General features: G+C 40.1%; 1 protein-coding gene across 6 annotated transcripts in view; it reads left to right on the top strand.

Moving 5' to 3' along the window:
* Nucleotides 1–18385, top strand: part of ccdc18 (coiled-coil domain containing 18) — a 28594-nt gene extending 10209 nt beyond the window's left edge. For 3 of the 6 annotated variants that reach the window (XM_008433374.3, XM_008433373.3, XM_081598761.1), the window contains 7 exons: nucleotides 759–858; nucleotides 950–1045; nucleotides 2303–2443; nucleotides 2555–2692; nucleotides 4611–5054; nucleotides 6971–7624; nucleotides 10288–10552. In XM_008433374.3, the coding sequence (XP_008431596.2) occupies nucleotides 759–858; nucleotides 950–1045; nucleotides 2303–2443; nucleotides 2555–2692; nucleotides 4611–5054; nucleotides 6971–7606 (1555 nt within the window). In that variant the 3' untranslated portion in view covers nucleotides 7607–7624; nucleotides 10288–10552. Of the gene's footprint in view, nucleotides 1–758; nucleotides 859–949; nucleotides 1046–2302; nucleotides 2444–2554; nucleotides 2693–4610; nucleotides 5055–6970; nucleotides 10553–15486; nucleotides 16170–16191 lie in introns of those variants that run through there. The other 3 variants (XM_008433372.3, XM_081598763.1, XM_081598762.1) reach the window with 3 other exon arrangements.
* Nucleotides 18386–21119: the final 2734 nt, after the last annotated feature.

Below are 21119 nucleotides of genomic sequence, written 5' to 3'. Positions count from 1 at the left end.
TAGCAAAACATCTTTAAAGTATTTTATCTGTTGAGGTAAAGTTAAACATTGGGATGTTTTTGTTGCATGAAATGCAGAATTATGCAAAGCCCAGTTGTATGACACAACAGTTTCCATGGCTACTGTACATCAAGTACTCTGTTGGATAATCGGTCACGAAGAAACTAGGAAAATCAAAAGCCAAGCTGGAGTTGTGATTTTTTTAACTTTTTAACTCCTCCATTAAACCTGTGTGTGTCTGCCAGCACATGTATACTAGTGGAACATAAGTATCAACCCAAACGCTGCAAAAAGAATGAATGAATATCCTAATATTGTCTTGCTAAAATATTTCATCTTCCAAAATCCAGAAGTTGTTCTCCTGAGCGCTGATGACGAGACAGTTGGCTTATGGATTATCACAGAGCTGCACTATATGTGATAGGTTTGTGATCAATATCTATTGATAAAACATCAGTGAAATTCAACAATTTCACTGAACTTGGATCCAGAACCGCACAGCATTTTGGGAAAATTTCATTCACTCTTTGGTTGCCTAGCAACAACCTGTAGAGCAACCTGTAGAACAACTTGTGGAGCGGCAGTTTAAGGTTTTCGCCACTGCTTAAAACCAAAAAAAATCATAAATAATTACTGTTATCGACTGATATGAAACGCTTATCCCATTATATGTTTTTCAGCCATATCATCCAGCTGTAGTTTATCTGTGTGTGTGTGTGTGTTTGTGTGTGTGTGTGTGCATGTGCATGAATTTTCAGTGAGACCCAGAGGGAGTTGGAGGAGAGAACTCATGAAGTCTTGGACATGGACAACGCCCTGAAAGAAAGACAGGAGGAGCTCCAGCAAAGAGCCAAACTGGTGCAGCACATCTTCAATCAGCCTTTTCTATTCACCGCCATTAAACGTTTGTCTCATCTGCCAGCTGTCCTCACTGCCGTGTCTCTCTCAGCTCAACCAGCTGGACGAAGCCATCAAGGAGCACAAGCTGGAGATGGACAGGAAGGTGGAGATCCTGCAGCAGGAGCTAATGCAAAGAAACGCCAAGGTCAGAGAACCTGTCCTGTCCTCTTTGCTTTTTATTCATTTTAACCTCATGTTTCCATCCAGAGACTTTAGGGAAGAAAAAAAACCCCAACATAAAGGTAATTTGAAAAGTACATTTTTGCTTGGTTTTATAATAAATGTTACTCCTTTTTATACAAAAAAAATTTAATTAATTTAAATTACATTCATAATGATAACGTCATTCCAGTACAGTTAAACTAACTTCTCTCAGGCTTGTCTAAACCGAACTCATTTCCCCTACTAGCGGACGATCGATCCGAAACACAGAAATGATGCAAACTCCCAAACACACGAGCACAAAAACTAGTGCAAAATGCTGCGATCACAGGAAGTAAAAGAAAAAGAGAAACTGGCACAAATACAACAGAGGCAGCAAGTATGAAACTCTGCAAACTCGTACCATAGAACAGCTTTGCTCCAGACCACTAGGGGGAGTCGACCACCAAATCATACAGGACCAGACCCTCAGTTAAGACAGATGTCAAGATTTAAGAGGATGTCCAGGAGAATTTGGAGGAAAAAAGAAAAGGTCCGTTATGCTTGATGTCATTTTCAACAGTAGCATATTTATGTAGGTTGTATCACCCACTCCAGACTCCGTCCAGTGGTCTGGAGCACTTCCATTTTGTGGAGCGAGTTTGCCGCATTTCATACTTACTGTTCTTGTTGCTATTTACAGCATTTTCACTTTCTTTCTATTTCATGTGATTGCAGCATTCTTTGTTTGCATTGTTTTTTGTGGAATTTTTTTTTTCTTGTGATTATGTGTTGTTGTTTTTTTCTTTTTTGGGGGGGAGAAGGGGGGGTTGCATCATACATGTGTTCACTGCCCATTTCCACCTGTCTGTCACTTTAGAAACACCAAACACTCAGCTGTAACTGAGACATTCACTCAGGGCGTTTGAACATAAAAACACTTTTAAGATCTTTATTAGTTAAAAAGACGCATCATTTTCATTCCACTTCTGATAAGTCTGGGATTGTAATTTGGCAAAATGTCAATGGATGTAAAAACTTTGCATAGCACAGTATACAGTTCAAACATCCCAGTCTTATTTCCATCCAGTTACCCGATTAGTGCCGTTTTGGAGCATTAAAAGAACTTCCCAAACATGCAGCTTTTGTTTTGATAGAAGTGAGGACAGGAGTTCCTGGGAAACACGATGGGCATCACTAATTTATATGGTGACTAAGATTTGCTGGATCTTCCTGTCTGCTCCTGTTTTTGTGCTGTTAGGAGTCAGAGGAGCTCAGCCGGCAGCTGTCCGAGTATGAGCAAAGGCTTCAGAAGGCGCTGGACGAACTGGAAGCGAGTCGGCATGACCGTGACGCTCTGAGCAGAGAGCTGGACGCCACCAAGCTGCAGATCAAGGAGACGGTGAAGCCACATGTTGCCCAGACTTCTGGGACTGTTAGCTGTTGGTTTCCCTGGGATTAACTGGAATAGTCTGAGAATGAGTCATTTTTCCATGTGTGTGTGTTTTTGCAGGAGGCCCAGCTGCGCAGCGTAGTGGAGGAGCTACTTCAAAAGGAGTCTGGGTGGCTGCAGGAGGAGGAGCGGCTGCAGAGCACGCTCTCTGCTCTGGAGCAGGAGCTGGAGCTGGAGAAGGAGCAGCACAGTAAAGAGGTACGTCTCCTCCACCTCCTCCACCTCCTCCCTCCACCCTCCTGACACCAGAGAAGAGAATATACTTTACTGACTCGACTCGAGGGTGAACACTGCATAGTAGCAGCTGCCCAAACAAACAGTAAATAAACATACACACAGCTTAACTACATAAACAACAGTTTAAATTTAACAAAACAAAACACCACAGTTATTGCACACCCTCAACACTCTCTGTTTAAAAAGAGTGTTTTCTGTTTTGTTCTTTAGAATTAAAATATCTATATTGAAATAACAATTGTTTTTGTTAAATTACTTTAGAAGAACCTGCTAATATAAATGTTGAGCAATTCTATTTATTTCTGAAGACATTCAGTCAGTTACACAAAACATGGACTGTACATTGTCGACACGGCGACTCCAGCTTAAAGGGGCAGTATTTTATAAAATTGACTTTTTTTTAGCTTTACATCATGTTATTCCCTCATCAGAAACATACCTGTACTGTTACTTTGATTCTTTCATGTTTGCTTGAGAAATCCTTTAATCTCCCGTGGCAACCTTTCAACTGTGCAAAACGCCTGGGTGGACCTAGCGTTGCAACCCTCCCTCGAAACTCTGCCACTCAGCTCCTTCAGACTAGCCAGGAGGAATTAGCAGACACCTGCTGTTGAGCTACGTATCAGAGCAATGCTGGTAAAAATATTGTTAAAAGGTTAATAGAAGGAACCATGATATTATGACTTCCTGAAAGCGGAATGTCAGAAAGAGCAGGAGTTTTTAAAGAGACAGAGGCCCAATTTCAAGGCATTTAATCACGTTGTCAAATTTCTTTTAAGTCATATTTAATGTATATAGCATTTTTATAACAACTGAAGTTAACATGGTTACTTCTTTGTGCTACAAAATGGCAGTATGTGGCTGTAGAATACATAATGCTGCCCCTTTAAGAGATTATCCAGGTGAATAACTAGACACCTGTCAGGACTGAGCTGTTTTATCTTCTCCCTGTAGATGTGGGGCGGTTTAGTCCCCCACCATGTGGGGGCCAAACACCAAAAACCATCAGCTGTTTTTTTTTTTTTTATAGTAACGATGAGATAACACGAGTCACATTCTCCTCTGACTGAAGTCAGGATTTCATGCTTGAGATTTGGAAATGGTCTCGTCACCTGGAAGACATGACGGCGGTTTTTTATGAGAATTTTAGTCTCCGCCTCATCAGTCCGTGTGCTTCCTGTTGGTCCGTGTTAGAACAGCTGCTGTGGGTTGTTCCTCACACGCTGCTGTTCTGTCTCATCTCTATTCCTGTTCTTGATGTTTTTGCCCAAGGGAAACCTTCTGACATTATGTTTTTCTGCTGGGGTTTTATGTAATTGACTAATGCACAGTATTGCCTAACAGGAAAATGATTCACAGTTTTTTTTTTTTTGGTCTTCATTTACATTCACCTTATTACCTGGTTACATAACATTTCAAATTTAATAGAGAAATAATTCTAGATAAAGAGAAACTGGAGGGCAAAACACCACTAGGACATTTCTTAAAGAATATATTGACATATTTTACATGATTTAATAAAAAATAAAGTAATACTTTGTTGAACCGCCTTCCAGTCTTATGGAGGTGTGTCTCTTCCAGCTTTGCTTAGTCTTAGTCAAATTGGCTGGAGAGCATAATGACTGATTCTCATTCAAATTCTGATCTGGGATTTGACTAGGCCTTTTTATCACATGAACATGCATTAATCTAAATGATCCCGAGGCTTTAGGATCTAACATGGTTGTCTTGTATTCACATCCATGTAGAACTGAGTGTCTAACACAAGTTTATTTGTGCAGCAAATTTCAGCAAAGTACTGTCAAGGGATGTTGGACTCTGTGCGAATGCTTTTGTGAGACCCTGTGTCCTGACCGCGCCGCTCTCCGTCGTCCTGCAGCTGGAGTCTCTGCAGCAAACGCGGGGCCAGCTCCTCAAAGTGTCGGAGCAGATCTCCTCCACCATGCGCTCGTCCCAGGAGCAGCTCACCGCCACGCTCCAGCAGAGCCAGGCCCAGCTGGAGGTGGCCAGGGAGCAGTGCTGCCGGGTCAAAGCCCAGCTGGACCAGGCCGAGATCGAGCTGGACTACAGCCGCAGCCAGGCCGGCCACCTGCAGGCGCAGCTGGACCAGAGCCAGGCGCAGCTGCTGCAGAGCAGAACCGAGCTGGAGGACAGCAGGGTTCTGTGTGAGCAGACCAGAGTCCAGAGCAGCCACCTCCATGCGCAGCTGGACCTGCTCTCCGCGCAGCTGCAGCAAAGCCGAGCGCAGGTTTCCCAGCTCCAAACTCAGCTCCAAGCCTCGGAGAAGTCTGCAGAGATGTCTGTTGATTCGCTGCTCATCAAGGTACGCTTTATCCCAGAACCGCATGCTTCTCCGGCTGCCTGCGCTTCCTCAACAAGTCTTAAAATCATTTAAAATAAAAAACGGTGACTTAAATACATTAATCACAGGACTTAAATACATCTTTCCATGAGCTACGTCAGCGCTATGCTGATAAAAATGTTAGTTTTAATGGAGGTGTCATGTTGTGATGACTTCCTGAAGGCGGAGTTTCAGAGAGTTGAGGAGTTTTTAAAAAATCAGAGGCCCAATTTTAAGGTCTTACTATATAAATTAAAAATTTATTTTAAGTTATTTTTGATATATCTGGTATTTTTATAACAGCTGAAGGCAAAAATATTTTCTTCACAGTGCCATAAAATGGCACTCTGTGCCTGGAAAACACATAAAACTGACCCTTTAAGCTTAAGCTTATTATGCAGAATGAGAAGCTCAAAGTTGCTACCAGGAGCCACAAACTCCAGAACTTTCAGTCTTTGATAGGCCTGTCACAATAATAAATTCTGCTGGACGATTAATTGTCTAAAAAATTATTGCGATAAACGATAACATTGTTTCAGGACCCTTTGACATTGATTTAATGGAAATGACTAATATTACATGCGATTTCCTGATAGATGCACCTTATTTTCAAAAGAACACGTAACACTGGAACTGATAAACTAAATAAAACAACCAAAAACAAAAATAAAATGGATTCTCCATTAACAAAAAACTTACTTGAATAAAAACTAAACGACATAAAGCCAAAGTGGAAATAAATACTGCATTCAACCAAAAGAGTGCAGATAATAAAGTCTGTATACTATATTTCCCTTCAGTAATCACTAGATTTAAATGGAGAAAACGGGCACATCCAACTACCTTATGCAGTAGTTCACACTACACCATTTTTTGCCCCTATTTTCCTCTTATGACAATCTTAGATCGTTGGCCGATCTAACCGATCATCCTGCAGTGTGTGGTGTGTTATGGTAGATCGTCGTGGCCGCTCCGATCTTAATCAGGGATTTCTCCCGACTGGAAGCGTCAACGCAGCCCGTTTAATGTGACAGGTAGCCAATCAGAAAGCGCGGATTCTTCTCCGTGCTTTCTGAGGGGAAATTACGGAGGGGAATCCCAACCAGCTGATACGGCGCAACCCGAAGTCCAGCAGACATCGGAGATGATATGTGGTATCATTAATGTTTATTCAACATTTTGTGCAAAGAATATATAATTGACAAGGGGAGGAGTTGGAGCCAAATTGCTACCGCAGTTAATACGTGACATAAATAGGTTATAATGATTTTCATTCAGTCAGGACGTTACGCTGACACTAGCCACAAGCATTGCAGGTAGATTGTAGTAAAGCATTGATTAATGCCTGGTTTTAAAATTAGTTAACTGGACTTGTAGCCATTATTTTGTGACCTTGTGGCTGGACACGACGAACCTGATCGAACCGTTATACCTAGGATTTCTGTCGGTTAAGGTGTGGTCTCTCAGGGGTTTGAAAATGGGCCGACAACTCGTGTAGTGTGCGCTGGACATTAGACTAAGGAAATGAGGAAAGGAGGGTCAGTGGAGAGCACCGGAGTTGAGCCTTTTTTCATTCAGTGTCGTCAACAGAAAGAAAAAAAGGCAGGAAGAGACGATAAAGCCGATAATTAAAATGAGGTCAATAGGTTTAATTTATCGTCCGATTAATTGATTTATCGTTTATTGCGACAGGCCTAATCTTTGCTACACTTGATTGTAAAAGAGTTGTACCCTTACCTCAATATTACAATTACCTTTTATATTTCTAGGGTTTTTTTCTTAAGTTTCATTCAAGGTGGCATAAGAAGTCTTTTATTTGACTTTCTGAAACCTGCAGGAAGCCTTTGACTGTTCCTCTTGTTTCAACGTGTTTCATGCTGGTTTTCCTCCTCCTTCAGGAGTCAGAGGTGACCCGCCTCCAGGCCCGGATCTCCAGTCTGGGACGAGCAGCAGAGAGAAAGAGCCTCTGCAGCCACTCTGCCTCCATCACTGAGCCTCCGGAGCCCTCCTTCTCCTCTCAGCCGTCTCTTCCTTCATTCAGACTCTTACCAGCCTCCGTCCGCTTGTCTCCACGCTCTCACCCGGCGCCCCTGCGCTCCCCGGCACACGACTGGCCTCAGAGCGCCAGCTTACACTCCTCCACGGACCTCCCTCACAACCTGAGGGGGGCGCTGATCAGGGAGCTGTGGGACTCTTCCTCTGCGTCTGGTTCGACGTTCCCAGGGTCAACTGACCAAAGCTGGCGGGGCCTCAGCGCCACCGAGGCCTCGGCGACATCCGACGCCTCGTTCGACCCGCTCACGTACATGGGGGACAAACCCAACGACGCAGACGTCTGCGCAGAGGCACCGGCGGGACGGCAGGGGGACGACCAGCCACTCACTGAGTCCAGGAGGGAGTCGGAGGGGACTCTGGTGGGAGAGGACGAGGGAGAGATGGGCATGAGCTCACTGACCGGGATGCTGAGGTTTGTGAATCAGACTTTAGCTATGCAGCAGGATCCGTCTCCATGGAGCCCCATAAAGCAGACCTGACTCTCTGCCACTCTGCAGGTAAAAAACACCTTCAATTAGCTGATTGATCAATGAAAGCTTGAAAGCTTGGTTTTGTTGTCTGAAATGGGAAGTATCAGAGTAACAGTTACTGACATCTAGTGGTCGAGTTGGAGATTCACCTGTTTTCTGCCTTCCATCGACGTTCGCAAGCCATTTTGTTACAATGCAATCACAAGCTTCAATGTATTTCGTGAGATTAGTCACAAATAGGAACGCATAATACATTTTACCACGATACCCTGAACACAACATCTTTTTGCTGAAACATAGTGGTGGCAGCATCATGCTGTGGGATAATCCCCCCCGCCCTGCTGGTTAGAGTTGATGAGAGATGAAGATGGAGCCTAAAGACCAATGCAGGAATCTAGACCTGAAAATTCATGTGTTAGGACGGTCCAGTCAAAGTCCAGACCTGAATCCCTCTGCAAAGATTAACTGATGGTTACAGATGCTCTCTATTTTGTCTGACAGAGATGTTTTTTGTTGTTGTTTTTTTTTGCAAAACTGAAATGAAACAGTGGCTTTCATGAAATATTCCCTCATTAGTTGAATGAAAGTGCATGCCACACTTTTTTAGATTTTTATTTGTTTGAAAAGAAAAAACTAAGGGTGATCCGCTGTAATTGAACTTTAGTTCATCTGCCTAGAAAGTCCAGTTTGTTTTACGGAGGTGAGAATAGATGATCAAACTGTGATGAGGACCAAACGGTGAACTCTGGTCCGCCCACAGACCCGGGTCTCTGGTTCAAATGTACTCTGGTCCAGATCGAATGCATATGACCGGCGGAGACCGCTCCAAACGCAGGAAGCGGACTATAGTGCAGGGCATTCTGGGTAAATACAACCAAAACAAACATGTGAGTGTAGATCCACTGGGAGAAATCCTACTGCTTAAATCTGACGCCACTCCATGTATGTTTACATTTTGTGAAGAAGGAAGTTGCTCTCTGTGTCTCCTTCAAAGGTTTTCATGTTGTTTCCTTCAGCGGTTTTTGGTGCAGCGCCACCACAGGTGCGGAGCTGAACAGGTTTTTCAGTGTGATAGAGAATTATAGCAGCTGAAACAAATGCTGCAACTTTGGTCACCAATCAAACCGAGTCTACAGAACTATCAGGTGTGAAAGTCTCATTGTTCTTCTGTTTCACACTAATGTGCCACTTTGGTTCGATCTATAACATGAAGACTCTATAAAACACTTTAAAGGTTTGTGCTTATGAAGTCACAACAGTCCAATATAAACCTGGATGTGTTTATCTCTGGTATCATCATTTGTTTTCCAAGAGGAAGAAGCCACACCAGTGTTTGACTAACCAAGGATTGCATTGTACCTTCAGGTTTTCACTTCTAGTTTCACACAGTCTTTTGTTTTTGTGTCATGCAATGAACTTTGAATTCTGGATTTCTAAATCAGTTGGGTCTTTATATGACGCAGCCTTCAGATGAGTCTAATATCTGAAATGTGCTTTAATGCTGTTATCTGGCTATCATCAGCCTATTAGCCACTAAGCCCTCGGTTTTGTTGACGAGCTTTGAGACTGTCAGTCACACTGATCGCTCTCACGGCCACCTCTGTGGGGGAGGAGAGGAACAAAACTTTCAACACCAGGAAAATTGCGCAAGATAAACTTCTTTAGGTTGTTTAGTCGGTTTATTGTTTAGAGGGCCACGTTTGGCAAAGTAAGATGGATATTTATATAGAAAACGACGCAAAACTATCCCTACTTCCTGAGCTTTTTTTTACATTCATGCTGCAACCACAAACTTGAGTCTATCTTACTGAGTTTATGTGACAGAACAGCACAAGCTGTGAAGAGGAAGGAAAACGATACGTGACTTTCAAAAGGTTTTACAAAGCTTGTTTTTAAAAAAGTGTGTTGTGCATTTCTATTGAGCCCCTCCAGGCTAGCAGTTAATAAAGCCACATTTTACTCCAGTTATAGTTTTGATTCCCCGCAGCATGATGCTGCCACCGCCGGGTTTCTTTGATGGGGGTGGTGTGTTCAGGAGGATGTTTTAAGATGCGTAGCATTCAGCATGTAAAACATAAAGTGGAATTTAGCTAATTCTGCCATCATCTGAACAGAGTACCTTCATGTTGGATTCATGCGACCTTTACGACTTCCTCTCTTCTTGCTGTGCTGCTTCAGTTGTTTACTGACTTTTATCAAATCACATTACAACATGTGCAGAGAGACGGATCCTCTGTAAATGTAAACCACGATGACCCGAGAAAAATTTGTCATTGAAAACGTTGAAGTCTGGCTGACTCTATGAAATAGTTTCAAGTTTTACTCAGGATCAAAATTGTCATGGTAACACATTTCCTGGTCGATAAATTGCCCCAGTAACTACTGGGATAAACTATAATACTGTTTTGATGCAAGTTTGCTCTCTCAAAGATAAACTGTGAGATTTTTTAAATATTCCCCCCAAAAAACAAAACAAAAAAAAAAAAACAAATAAAAAGGAAATTAAAACCACACAGGGTCAAAACCATAAATTAAATGGGCTGTGTTGTGTCTTTAAACAAAATTGCACTTCAAAAAATATTCCTCATCTGATTGGAAATTATCACGTTCATTTTAATTTATCGTGATGAATTGACTGATGTTTTTTGTGACCCAGGATGCCTGACAGGCACTTTCCTTCTGTCTTTCAGGGAGCTGCCTGCATGGGGAGCACAGCAACCAACCTAAAATGTTGGTTGGTGTGTATTTATGAAACTTTTCCATGATTTGTCCCTTTATGTGTTGGTGATCAAGATAAATTATTAGAGCATGTTTATGTGACCTCTTTAATTGCACTTAGTAAAACATGGATTCTTTAGTTCAGCAGAATGTAGCATTTGCATTTTATTTAACATTGTAAACTACTGTTTGTGAATGTGAATAGTTTTCTGATTAAAGAGCTTTTACATAAACTGAGGTGACTCTTGGCGATGATGCATTCCTATGAAAATCTCTGGAAGTTCCCACGCTGTGCTGGAGCGTCATCAAACTGCTCTCTGACCATGGAAGGAATGTTTGGCACACGGCTCCACGTGGGCAAGTGAAATTATGATCACATGTGAACACAGCAAAGACATCAGAAGGTTTTGGTTGTCTGATCCTGTTTGGACTGAAAACATCTTTACACTGCACCTTTAGTTGGATCCTGGTAATGTTATTAATAATGAAATTATTATTGATTATATATAAGAGAGAGGGAGAGAGAAAAAATGTCTCTTTCCTGCAATGCAATAAACAGAAATTATAAGGGAAGCATTTCTTTGTCAGTTGGTTAAAGTTAGTAAAAATCCTAAAATGCTTATCTGTGATGCAGAAATGTGTTTCCATCTCCTGAACGAGCAGAAATAGCAGAAACATGATTTCAAAGTCTGTGTCTCAGACCTGATAAGGTCCCAGCCGACCTGGTTGATACAGGCCGAGGCTCTAGGCATCATTAGCTAGCGCCTGGTAGTTAGCACATTGAGCTAGCACTTGTGCACTTGCACTGACGATGCTGTGGTGAGTTGATGAAGCCCACAGCCACTGCTCAATTGCAGGATTTCAGAGTTAAAAATAAAAAGCAATAGCTGTCTTGCTGGTGATGCTGCAGGATCAAGCAGAAATACAAACTAGAGAACTCTGTTTACATGACAAATTAACAGTAACTGCACTTCCTGTAATTCCTGTTGTTTGACACAATGACATGATGAAAAACTCTCTCATGCCCCGTTGTCCTAAGCCTACGGCCACTTTAGCTTCCCCAATACATTGCAAGCAGCAGGACCAAACGTACAACTATTTTAATGTATTACAAATGTATGGCTGGCATAAAATTACAATTGCAACAAATGCAAAAACTGTATACATGACGGTGGCGGCAGCTGCAGTAGTTTGCCCTGCAGTTGGTCGATCTCACAGTCTTCCTTTGAGGTTTCAGTATGAGACATGCAGGGCTCAATATTTTATAAAGAAAGATAAAATAAACCAAAATATCACACCAGGATGCTGTTCTTTGTAAAAATTATATTTTTCCAATCTGTTTTACGATTTTACATCGTAGTTATAAATATCAGCAAAATTTGTAATTTTGGCCGATTAGTACCTAATCATTAATTTTATGGGAATTAACTGTTGGCAATAATGCAGAATGTTTATGAATTTTACAATTTCTAATATTTTTACGATAAATTTCTGTTTTATACCTTTCATAACTAAAAATTACATAAAATTCATGCTTCTTGAGTCATAACTGTTGGTAAATTAGTCTTTTACCGCAAATTTTACAGAATTCTTTTTTATGTTGGTTTATTAGCTACATATGGAAGCCCGTTTCCGCCACTCTCTTTGGGAGAAAAAAAACAAAATCTCATTTTAATGAGATACTATTTCTTCCTACAGCTGGATTACATAACTGGGTTGAAAAAGGATTACCTGTACTAGATCAAATGTTTGAAAACAGAAGCCTAATGTTCTTTCAACAAGTAAAAATAAAAAAACAATCTTCCAACCCATGATTTTTATAAACACCTACAAATGAGACATTACTTACATAAACATAAGGAATGGTGAGGCTTATAGGTGGCTCCCTCTAGTATGGAGAATTGTTTTCTCTTGGTAATAAAATGAAATATAACTGCCAGATTTATATCCCATGTTTACAATATTACAAGAGGAAGCCATAGCTGATACAAAAGATGTTAGAAAGGAATGTCATAATCAAAGATGAGGACTGGGAGGAGATGTTTCGAGAGGGTCATAAAATATCAAGTAGCCCAACATTAAGAGAATTCAAATGGAAAATCAAAGTGAGGTTCTTCAGGACTCGTCTTCTCACATCTAGCTTTGGCCTCATCTCAGACAAATGTTGGAGGGGTTGTGGACTGATTGGAGATTTCACCCATATATTTTGGGACTATCCAAAACTATCAACCTATTGGAAAGGATACAAAGGGAAATCACTACGTGCCTGGGCATTACAATCGCCTTAGAGCCATCTTTAATAATAGTAGGTATATTCCAGAATAAAATTCAAGATAACAGTAACAGTCAAGATGTGTCTTAAAGATTCTGCTTGTTTTTGCAAAGAAAATGATCATGGTCTTATAGCTGAAGCCTCAGCCCTCAACAGTCTCTCAGTGGAAGAATAAAGTGAGGGAGGTGTACCACATGGAACAAATTACAGCAAAACTACAGATGAAAAGTGACATCTTAGAAAAATGGTCCCCAATTCACTCATTTCACACCACAGCTGATGGAGATTACGATTGATAAATAGGAGACTCTCACTTGTGTTTTTTTTTTAAGACTGTGGACAAAGAAAGTGTTTTATGGACCACAGTATGTGAGGTTGTACATGCAGTTTGAAAAATATATGATGTATGTGATGTGAAAATCTGAATAAAAAGTTCCAAGAACAAATATCCATCCATAACAAGACACCATCTTGAAATATCGAGATACCATCACGAAATAACGAGATGCTATAACAAGATACTATCTTGAAATAAAGAGATACCAACTAAAATAACAAGAAAATATAACAAGATACTATCTTGAAATAAGATGCCATAACAAGACACCATCTCGAAATAACAAGATACTATATCGAAATAACAACATGATATATAAGGATACCATCTCGAAATAACGAGATACTATCTTGAAATAAGATGCCATAAGACACCATCTCGAAATAACGAGAAAATATAACAAGATACTATCTTGAAATAAGATGCCATAACAAGACACCATCTCGAAATAACAAGATACTATATCGAAATAACAACATGATATATAAGGATACCATCTCGAAATAACGAGATACTATCTTGAAATAAGATGCCATAAGAAGACACCATCTTGAAATAACGAGATACCAACTCGAAATAACGAGAAAATATAACACAATACTATATCAAAATGAGATGCTATGAAAGGATACCATCTCGAAATAACGAGATATCATCTCAAAATATCGAGATACTATCACGTAGATCCTATAACGAGATACTATCTTGAAATAAGATGCCATAAGACACCATCTCGAAATAACGAGAAAATATAACAAGATACTATATCGAAATAACAAGATGCTATAAAAGGATACCATCTCAAAATAACGAGATACTGTAACAAGATACCATCTTGACATACGAGATGCCATCTTGAAATAACTAGATACCAACTTGAAATAACGAGAAAATAGAACAAGATACCACATCGAAATAACAAGATGCTATATAGGGATACCATCTCGAAATAAGATACTATAAGAAGATGCCCTCTCAAAATAAGATATAACGAGATACCATCTTGAAATAACGAGATACCAACTCGAAATGGCTTTTCACATATCGGTGTGGAAGCTGGAACTTCTGCTGATTCTTTCCCACACAGACAAAAGGCAGATCAAAAGATCTAGCAGGCAATCTGCCATAACTACAGGTAACCTAAAGATTAGTCCAAAAAATATATTTAGGCTATTTCAATCAAGACATGTTAAGTTGTAAAACTAGCATATTTTAAATGTATTTTCTTAATAGTATCAACAAAAGTAGCAAAGCAAAAATATCAGAACATATAGCAGATTGAATTTCGGGTATTTAGTGTCTCTGAGCTCTGAGGTGTGGTGAAGCTTTTATTTTGAAAGCAGGTTTATACATGGCCTATTCAAAGGCTCTAATGCATTCAGTGGTTTCCTCTCTAACTATTCTGACGAACCAAAAACACAAGAATTTTTTTTTCTCACTCGAACTGGTTTGAGACTTGAATTTCTGATGGCAAACATTTGAGTGTTTTCTACCATCATGATGAACAGAAGCTAAATGAAAGTACATCTCTCTTAAGCTCTACAAATGAAAACTTACACCATCATTTGCATTTATTATTAATAGTTTAAGAAGCACGTCTGACTTTCTGTTCTTGTTTTCTCTGACGGAGCTAGCTGAAGCTGCGGAGCATAGAGGATGTGGTTGAGACGGTGGTGAGTGGCGTGCAATAGTGCTCTATTTTCACTCTGAAACTTCCCCAGCCTGTCAGAAACGGCTCTGCTGTATTCTTTGCACAAATATAATGGTGCAAAGATAATGAATACTATTTCTGGTAGACATGAGATATGCTTACTACTGAAACAAGACAACATTTATAGTAAGGAGCCCTGCACATTTACATAGTACTACCAGTAGTAAAAGTGCAGTCAGCATAAAATAGATGAATTGAAGTATTAATCTATTGAATATGATAAAAAAAAAGTAGTAAAAATAAGTACAGGAAAAACTTCACACAACTAAATTGCTTGGCTGCAACACATAACGCTGAAACAAACATGCTATATTTGGCCCCTTACCAGGAAAAATAACCATGGAAGGATTTCTATGTACTCTCTGCTTGTCGCACATGATGACCAGAAGAATCAGCTCTCAAAAACAAAAGCTTCCTCTTCACCCTGCCAGGCTCTACTTTTCACAAATTTCACTCACTGATGATCAGAGCTGGTAGAGACAAACCCTAAAAGAAACTGCAGCACAAGATGTAAAGTATTCACTCTGGGTGAATACTTTTGCACGCTCCATTTTTTTCAGTTTTTTATTTGTACAAAATGGTTTGAATCATGTGTCATTTTCTTTCCAGTTCATCACATCACTTTGTGTTGTGTTGTTTTTTCCACATAAAATTCCAATGAAATACATTCATGCTTGTGGTTGTAATGTGACAAAACGTGGAATAGTTCAAAGGGCGTGAATACTTTTGCTAGCCACAGAAGAGCCAGAGTTCTTACAGAGCAAGACGAGGTTGAGTCAGTGCAACATACTGTATGTCTTCATCAGTCAGACAGCCTGAGCAAAGAAACTGATTCTGCTTTTTGCCAACAGCATTCTGCAGCAGCGACCTGAAGGGAAACTGTTTGTGTCCAGGATGTGAGGGCTCTGTAGAAATGTAGCTGCCCTTTTGCTAACTTTGGACCCGTTTGTGACTTGGATGGAGAAAATCACCTTAAAAAGTTAATCTTACAAGTTTGAAAGTTTAAGTGTATAAAGGTTTTTGCTCTGATGTCCCAAAAGCTGAGCGCTCCGGTTAAATTCTTGTTCCAGGGATTCAAGTTCAAAAATACTTTATTGATCCCAAAGGGACAGATGATACTGAGGGACCTCCCATGCACACTCCTTTGTTCTCTTCTCTAATCCATGTCATTAACTTTATTTTCTCTCTCTTATTGTCTGTTTGCTTGTTTTCTCTGTCTTCCTGTGGAATCTCTGGTTTTCTATCTGTTTATTTTCTGGGATCTGCTCGTGGTGGAGCTTCTCTTTACATCCTTTGTTCTCACCTCTCTTTGTTGCTTTCTAATATATCTGAGCTGAAGAGACAACAGAATGCATTTAGTTACACCAATCTATTTTTCACATAATCTCAAATTTGAGTAAATTAAATATTTCCATAATATAAAAATCAAACAGAGAATAGGTAATCCAGGGTTCTCTTATCCTTAATTTGTTCCGCTCATAGCTGCGTGTCAAAATAGATTTGTTACTTTGTTTATGATTTGTTCTTTTTCTGGACTTTTGCTCATAATGTTTTAGGTAACCAGGTGTTGACAGGACCGGAGTGTGACCTGTTATGGTTTGGACACATTAGCACATCAATAAGACGGGAAGAGCAGCTGAAGATGTTCAGAGTTTTATCGGAAGAGACCAAAATGGACAGGAGGTGGAGTGTGTATGTCGGAGTGTGTGTATTGTTTGGACACAGAGTTAAAGATACTTCCTGAGAATGGTGAGGTTATTGGACAAAGCTCATTAAATATGGTGCTAACATGGAGGGAAGAGAGGAAAACCTCAGTAATGGACTGGATGAGACCGAGGCAGATGGTCTGATGTGGTGACACTTAAAGGGAGATATATTCACTTAATATACTTAATACACCAACTACATGTTAATTTAAGGTACAGCTAATTTAACAATAACACCAGGACTTTGGGGGAGATCCTTCTTGACTGATTCATGGAGTAGCACACTATGCTAACTCATTGTGTTTATCGGCTTTAGGTTGAGTCCTCAGACTGACTCCACCTGCCACTACATAATTATATAGGCTGAAGTTAGTGAGCATTAGCAGTGTTTCAAAGGCATATCTTTTTACTTGATGGCTAGCTTGTTCTTGGTTTGCTAAGCTAACATGATGCGAATGGTGCGTTCCAATTCTACTGGAAATCAGAATTTCCAATATCCATCATGGAAAACTCAACTCCCAAACCTCCTCAGCTCAGATCTCCATCTTAACAAGCTGGAGAGTCCTGACCGGTCCAGACCTCAAATTCCAGTTCAGCCATGTCTAAACATAGTACAGATTTGCAAATAAAAATGTATGCAAAACTTCCAACAGCCATGAGGCTTTGCAAAGAACTTGGAGTGAGGATTGCACCTTTGTCTGCTGAGCAGGAGGAGGCAATCTGACTAAATATGGCGAGCCTCAGCGTTGATGCTCCTCTCGTTTTTTTGTGTCCTACTTGTTACTTGGAAGATAAAATTTCCAAAAAACTGAACTGCAACGTTCCCCAAAGTCAGACCTAATTACAGACAATTTACTAAGATGGGGCTTACCTCACCGCCCAACACCTGGATTTCCAACATGGCAGCCAACCTACCGATTCATTTAGAAAAATAAACACAGGGCTATCTCAAAGCAGTTTCTGGCTCCTCCCCGTTTTAGTTTAGAATGTTGAAAATGTTATTAAATATACAAACTTCAAACAAATATCCAAATGCACATGGAAAAGCTCCATAATGTACTCACTGATTTCATCGTTTCCTCCTAGAAATACTGGTGGACTGTAGTTCCAACAGCTTATATCTATAACATCATTTGTGGGCTTTGTGTTTAAATGCACAGGATGATTATTACCTTGTACTTGTAACATAGTTGTACTTTTCTTTACCAGGATTGATTTGAATAGAAAATATGAAAACAGGAAGTAAGAAAAAGACTGTACAGTAAGTAAGCAAGTAAGTAAGTAAACTTTATTTATATAGCACCTTTCACAGACATAAAAATCACAAAGTGCTTTACAAAAAAGAAAACACATCAATAATAAAATTATCTAAAATCAATCAACAAAATTAACCAGCCAGTAACATGAGTGAAGAAATAATATCATTGCTAACAGTAAAAACAGTAAGCTCCCGTCAGAAAGCAAAGATGCGTAGCATTGCTTCTTCAATAAGGTTTGTGGAATTTGAATGCGGTGTCATTGAAATTTTGAAATGTGTTGTCATTTCCGTCAAATGAAGCCACCGAGTCTTTGCTTCAGAGGAAACTGAAGTTTATCAGTGGATTTGCAAGGAGACGATCTGCAGTTGCACCACATCACATCACATGAGAGCTGCTGCAGAGAAGCCAGAGTGCGGGTTGTGTGCCAGAGTTAACCACATCGGTACCGGCGCTCTGCAGCAGCGCTGAAAAGTGTGTCTGGCACGAGTTAACCGGAGAAGGAAACCCGTGAAAGTCAGTTTTTCAATTTGACTAACAGATTGCACAGGACATTGGATAATAAAGCAGTAATGCTCATTGTTTGCTCACGGCAGAATCAGGATGTTAGCTCTGTGGGCTGTGCAACTCTGATAACTTCTGTCATCCAACAAAAGCCAAACTTTAAAGGAGCAACCTTCCAGCTGCAGATTTACAACGTACGGATTTTCTACACGGGTCTATGTATCAGACTCTGACAGATTCATTTGTGGCGTCCACAGTAATAAACTAATATTCGTGAAGAAGCATTACATTCGTTCTGGTCAGTCTGTACAGGTAACAGAATCCATGCCACAGATTCTTTTAGCTGGATTTGCATGAAGATCAGCATCAACGTGTTGCTTTACCAGGCAAAGCCCTGAGGTTTGCCTCAACATCGTTAAACACCATTATCAACGGTGTGTGCTGTGAAAGGCCAGCGTTATCTCACTCCACAGCTACTCTACATGTACTAGGTTACAACTCATGCCCCCCCCCCGACACACACCCAACGCTGCAGTAAACCTTGACCGCAGGGCAGGGGGCGGGGTTATGATGGAGGCTGCAGGCTGGGCTGCTGCAGACATAACCATCTGAGCTGGAGCTGAGCTCTGGTTCTACTGTAAACTGCCATGAAATTCACACTCATGATGTGAATGTCACTGACCGGGATCATTTCTGTTGAATAAATCAAGTGTGTATCCTGTTTGCAGTGGCAGAGATAGACACAGCTGCCAAAAGGTGGAACAAACGACACTGAGATGAAACGGATACGTTTGATTCTACCTGTATGAATTGAATAGTGCTGTCAATCAATTAAAAAATTTAATCATATCAATATGCTTAACTAATAAGAGAAAAAAAGGTGGCTCAGATATACACCATGTTATTCTTTCATTTATAAATGTCAGCTTAAATATTTCATTAGTAAGCTAAATGTTTAGCTTGGAAACTAAACATTTAGTTTGGAGTAAAATATTTAGTTTGTAATTTGGAAGCTAAATTTTTAGCTTGCTAATTAAATATTTAACTTGAAACTGAAAGAATAATGTGGTGAGAATATGACTGAACAATTCGTTTTTTCTTGTGACAGGCTAGCCATTTATTTTTCTCTGTAGTTTTCCAAACGACACACTATGGTTATCCTCTTTTGTGCTTCACCAGAAATAACATTTTACAAACATGTGAAGTCTTTCCTCTAGTTTTTGTTGATAATATACATATTACTTACATTTAAACATCTGTCTAGAGCTTTGCTCCTTCCGTGAATCTGAATCTGCATGTTTCTCCTCCCGTCTAACATGATGAAAGGATCTGTGAAGGCATCCACTCTAGGTTCTCTCTATCACCATCAGCAACATAACTTAACGTAGACTGGGCTGCACTCAGTGTTTTCTGCATCCTCCACATTAAGACTTCAGTTGGCTGCTGCAGATTTTATCACTGGCTGCAATGAAACGGAAGAGCTCCACATCACATGTCTGTCTAATTCAGTTAGTTTTAATTCAGTGGGTCTTGGAGGGCCGGCATCCTGCATGTTTTAGTTCTCGCCCTGGTATAACGCATCTGGATCAAATGATGGCTTATTAGAAAGCCTAAGAAGAAACTGACCTGCTGAGGAGGTCGTTGCCACCACCAGGGAGAGAACTGGAACACACCCTGCTTTGGACACCACTGTTTTAATTAGTTTCAGGGTGGGTTTGCTAGTTTTTATTAGTTAAATATTGTTTAGTTTCCATTTAGTTTTAACTTTTAACTGACCAAAGTTTTAGTTTTTTCATACTTTGGTTAATACATGAGTAAACGTAAAAGCAGAGAGCAGCGCAGACAGATGGTGAGTAGACCTGTTCCAGCCTGCAGGATTAAACTGAGTGATGAGTACACACACACACACACACACACACACACACACACACACACACACACACACACACACACACACACACACACACACACACACACACACACACACTCTCACACACACACACACACACACACACACGGCTCCGCTCAGCAGGTTCTGACCTGCCCCCTAACTAAATAAAGCACCTGTAAACTGTTTGGTCTGTTTATAACGCCCTAAAAGCAGCATTTACTCTTTCCTGCTGGACTGGGGTGGGTGTTTACTGCTTTTTGTTTATTTTTTTGTACAGAGAAATGATGCTTCTATTAAAAAAAATACTTTTTCAATCGCAAACGGAAATAAAATAGATTAGTGGTCAAATCTCATGCATTTAGAGTTTCTGTAGGTTTTTATTTCTATGGAGCCTCCTGCGGTCCTGATCTGTTGCATTTACATATTACAGGAACTTGGACTGAAACACCTTCTATTCGTTGTGCTTTTTTCACTTCTACATTGTGCGATTCTTGGAAAGTTGAACACCTAACTTGCCTCTGGGAATCTGAATTAATTACTCAGAACATTCAAACCAGTTCCAATAAATTAGCTGGGTGAGCTCATCTAGGAGAAGTTCTCTTTCCACATTTTTTTTTTTTTTACACAGTGGAGCCACAAATATTGTCAAGTGTTCTATAATTTCATGGCTTCCCACTTGAAAAGGACTTGAAGAGACTTCAGGATTTCACTCAATCTTCCAAAACCAATGAGTCAGAATCAATGAACAGGTGAAAAACCTACAATACATACAAAATATTTTAACATACATTTTAGACATTTGGTTCAACGTTAATATATCTTAATGACTAATTCCATTTTCAACTTTAGACATAAATTTCTTTCACAATTTTAACCATAAATTCAAGTATTAAATTATTAAATTCCATGTTTGGTTGAGTCAAACAAATCCAAATGTTTGCCTTTCTCAGCTCTGTTGCAAAACCAGTAAAGTGGTTGGTGGATTCCTTATATTCCCTGAGTTGAGGGAGCTGCTGATTGGGCCAGATTTCTTTCACCTGCTGAGAAGTGCTGCAGAGTGGCACACTAATGTGTGTGTGTGCATAAATGTGTCTATTCATGCACCCACATCTGAACTAATGAGCAGA

This window comes from Poecilia reticulata, chromosome 17 (genome assembly GCF_904066995.2).
Source record: "Poecilia reticulata chromosome 17, P_reticulata-male-v2, whole genome shotgun sequence".
In the NCBI taxonomy this organism is placed as follows: Eukaryota; Metazoa; Chordata; class Actinopteri; order Cyprinodontiformes; family Poeciliidae; genus Poecilia; species Poecilia reticulata.
The sequence above is the reverse complement of the archived record's forward strand: the minus strand, read 5'-3'. Positions and strand labels throughout refer to the sequence as shown.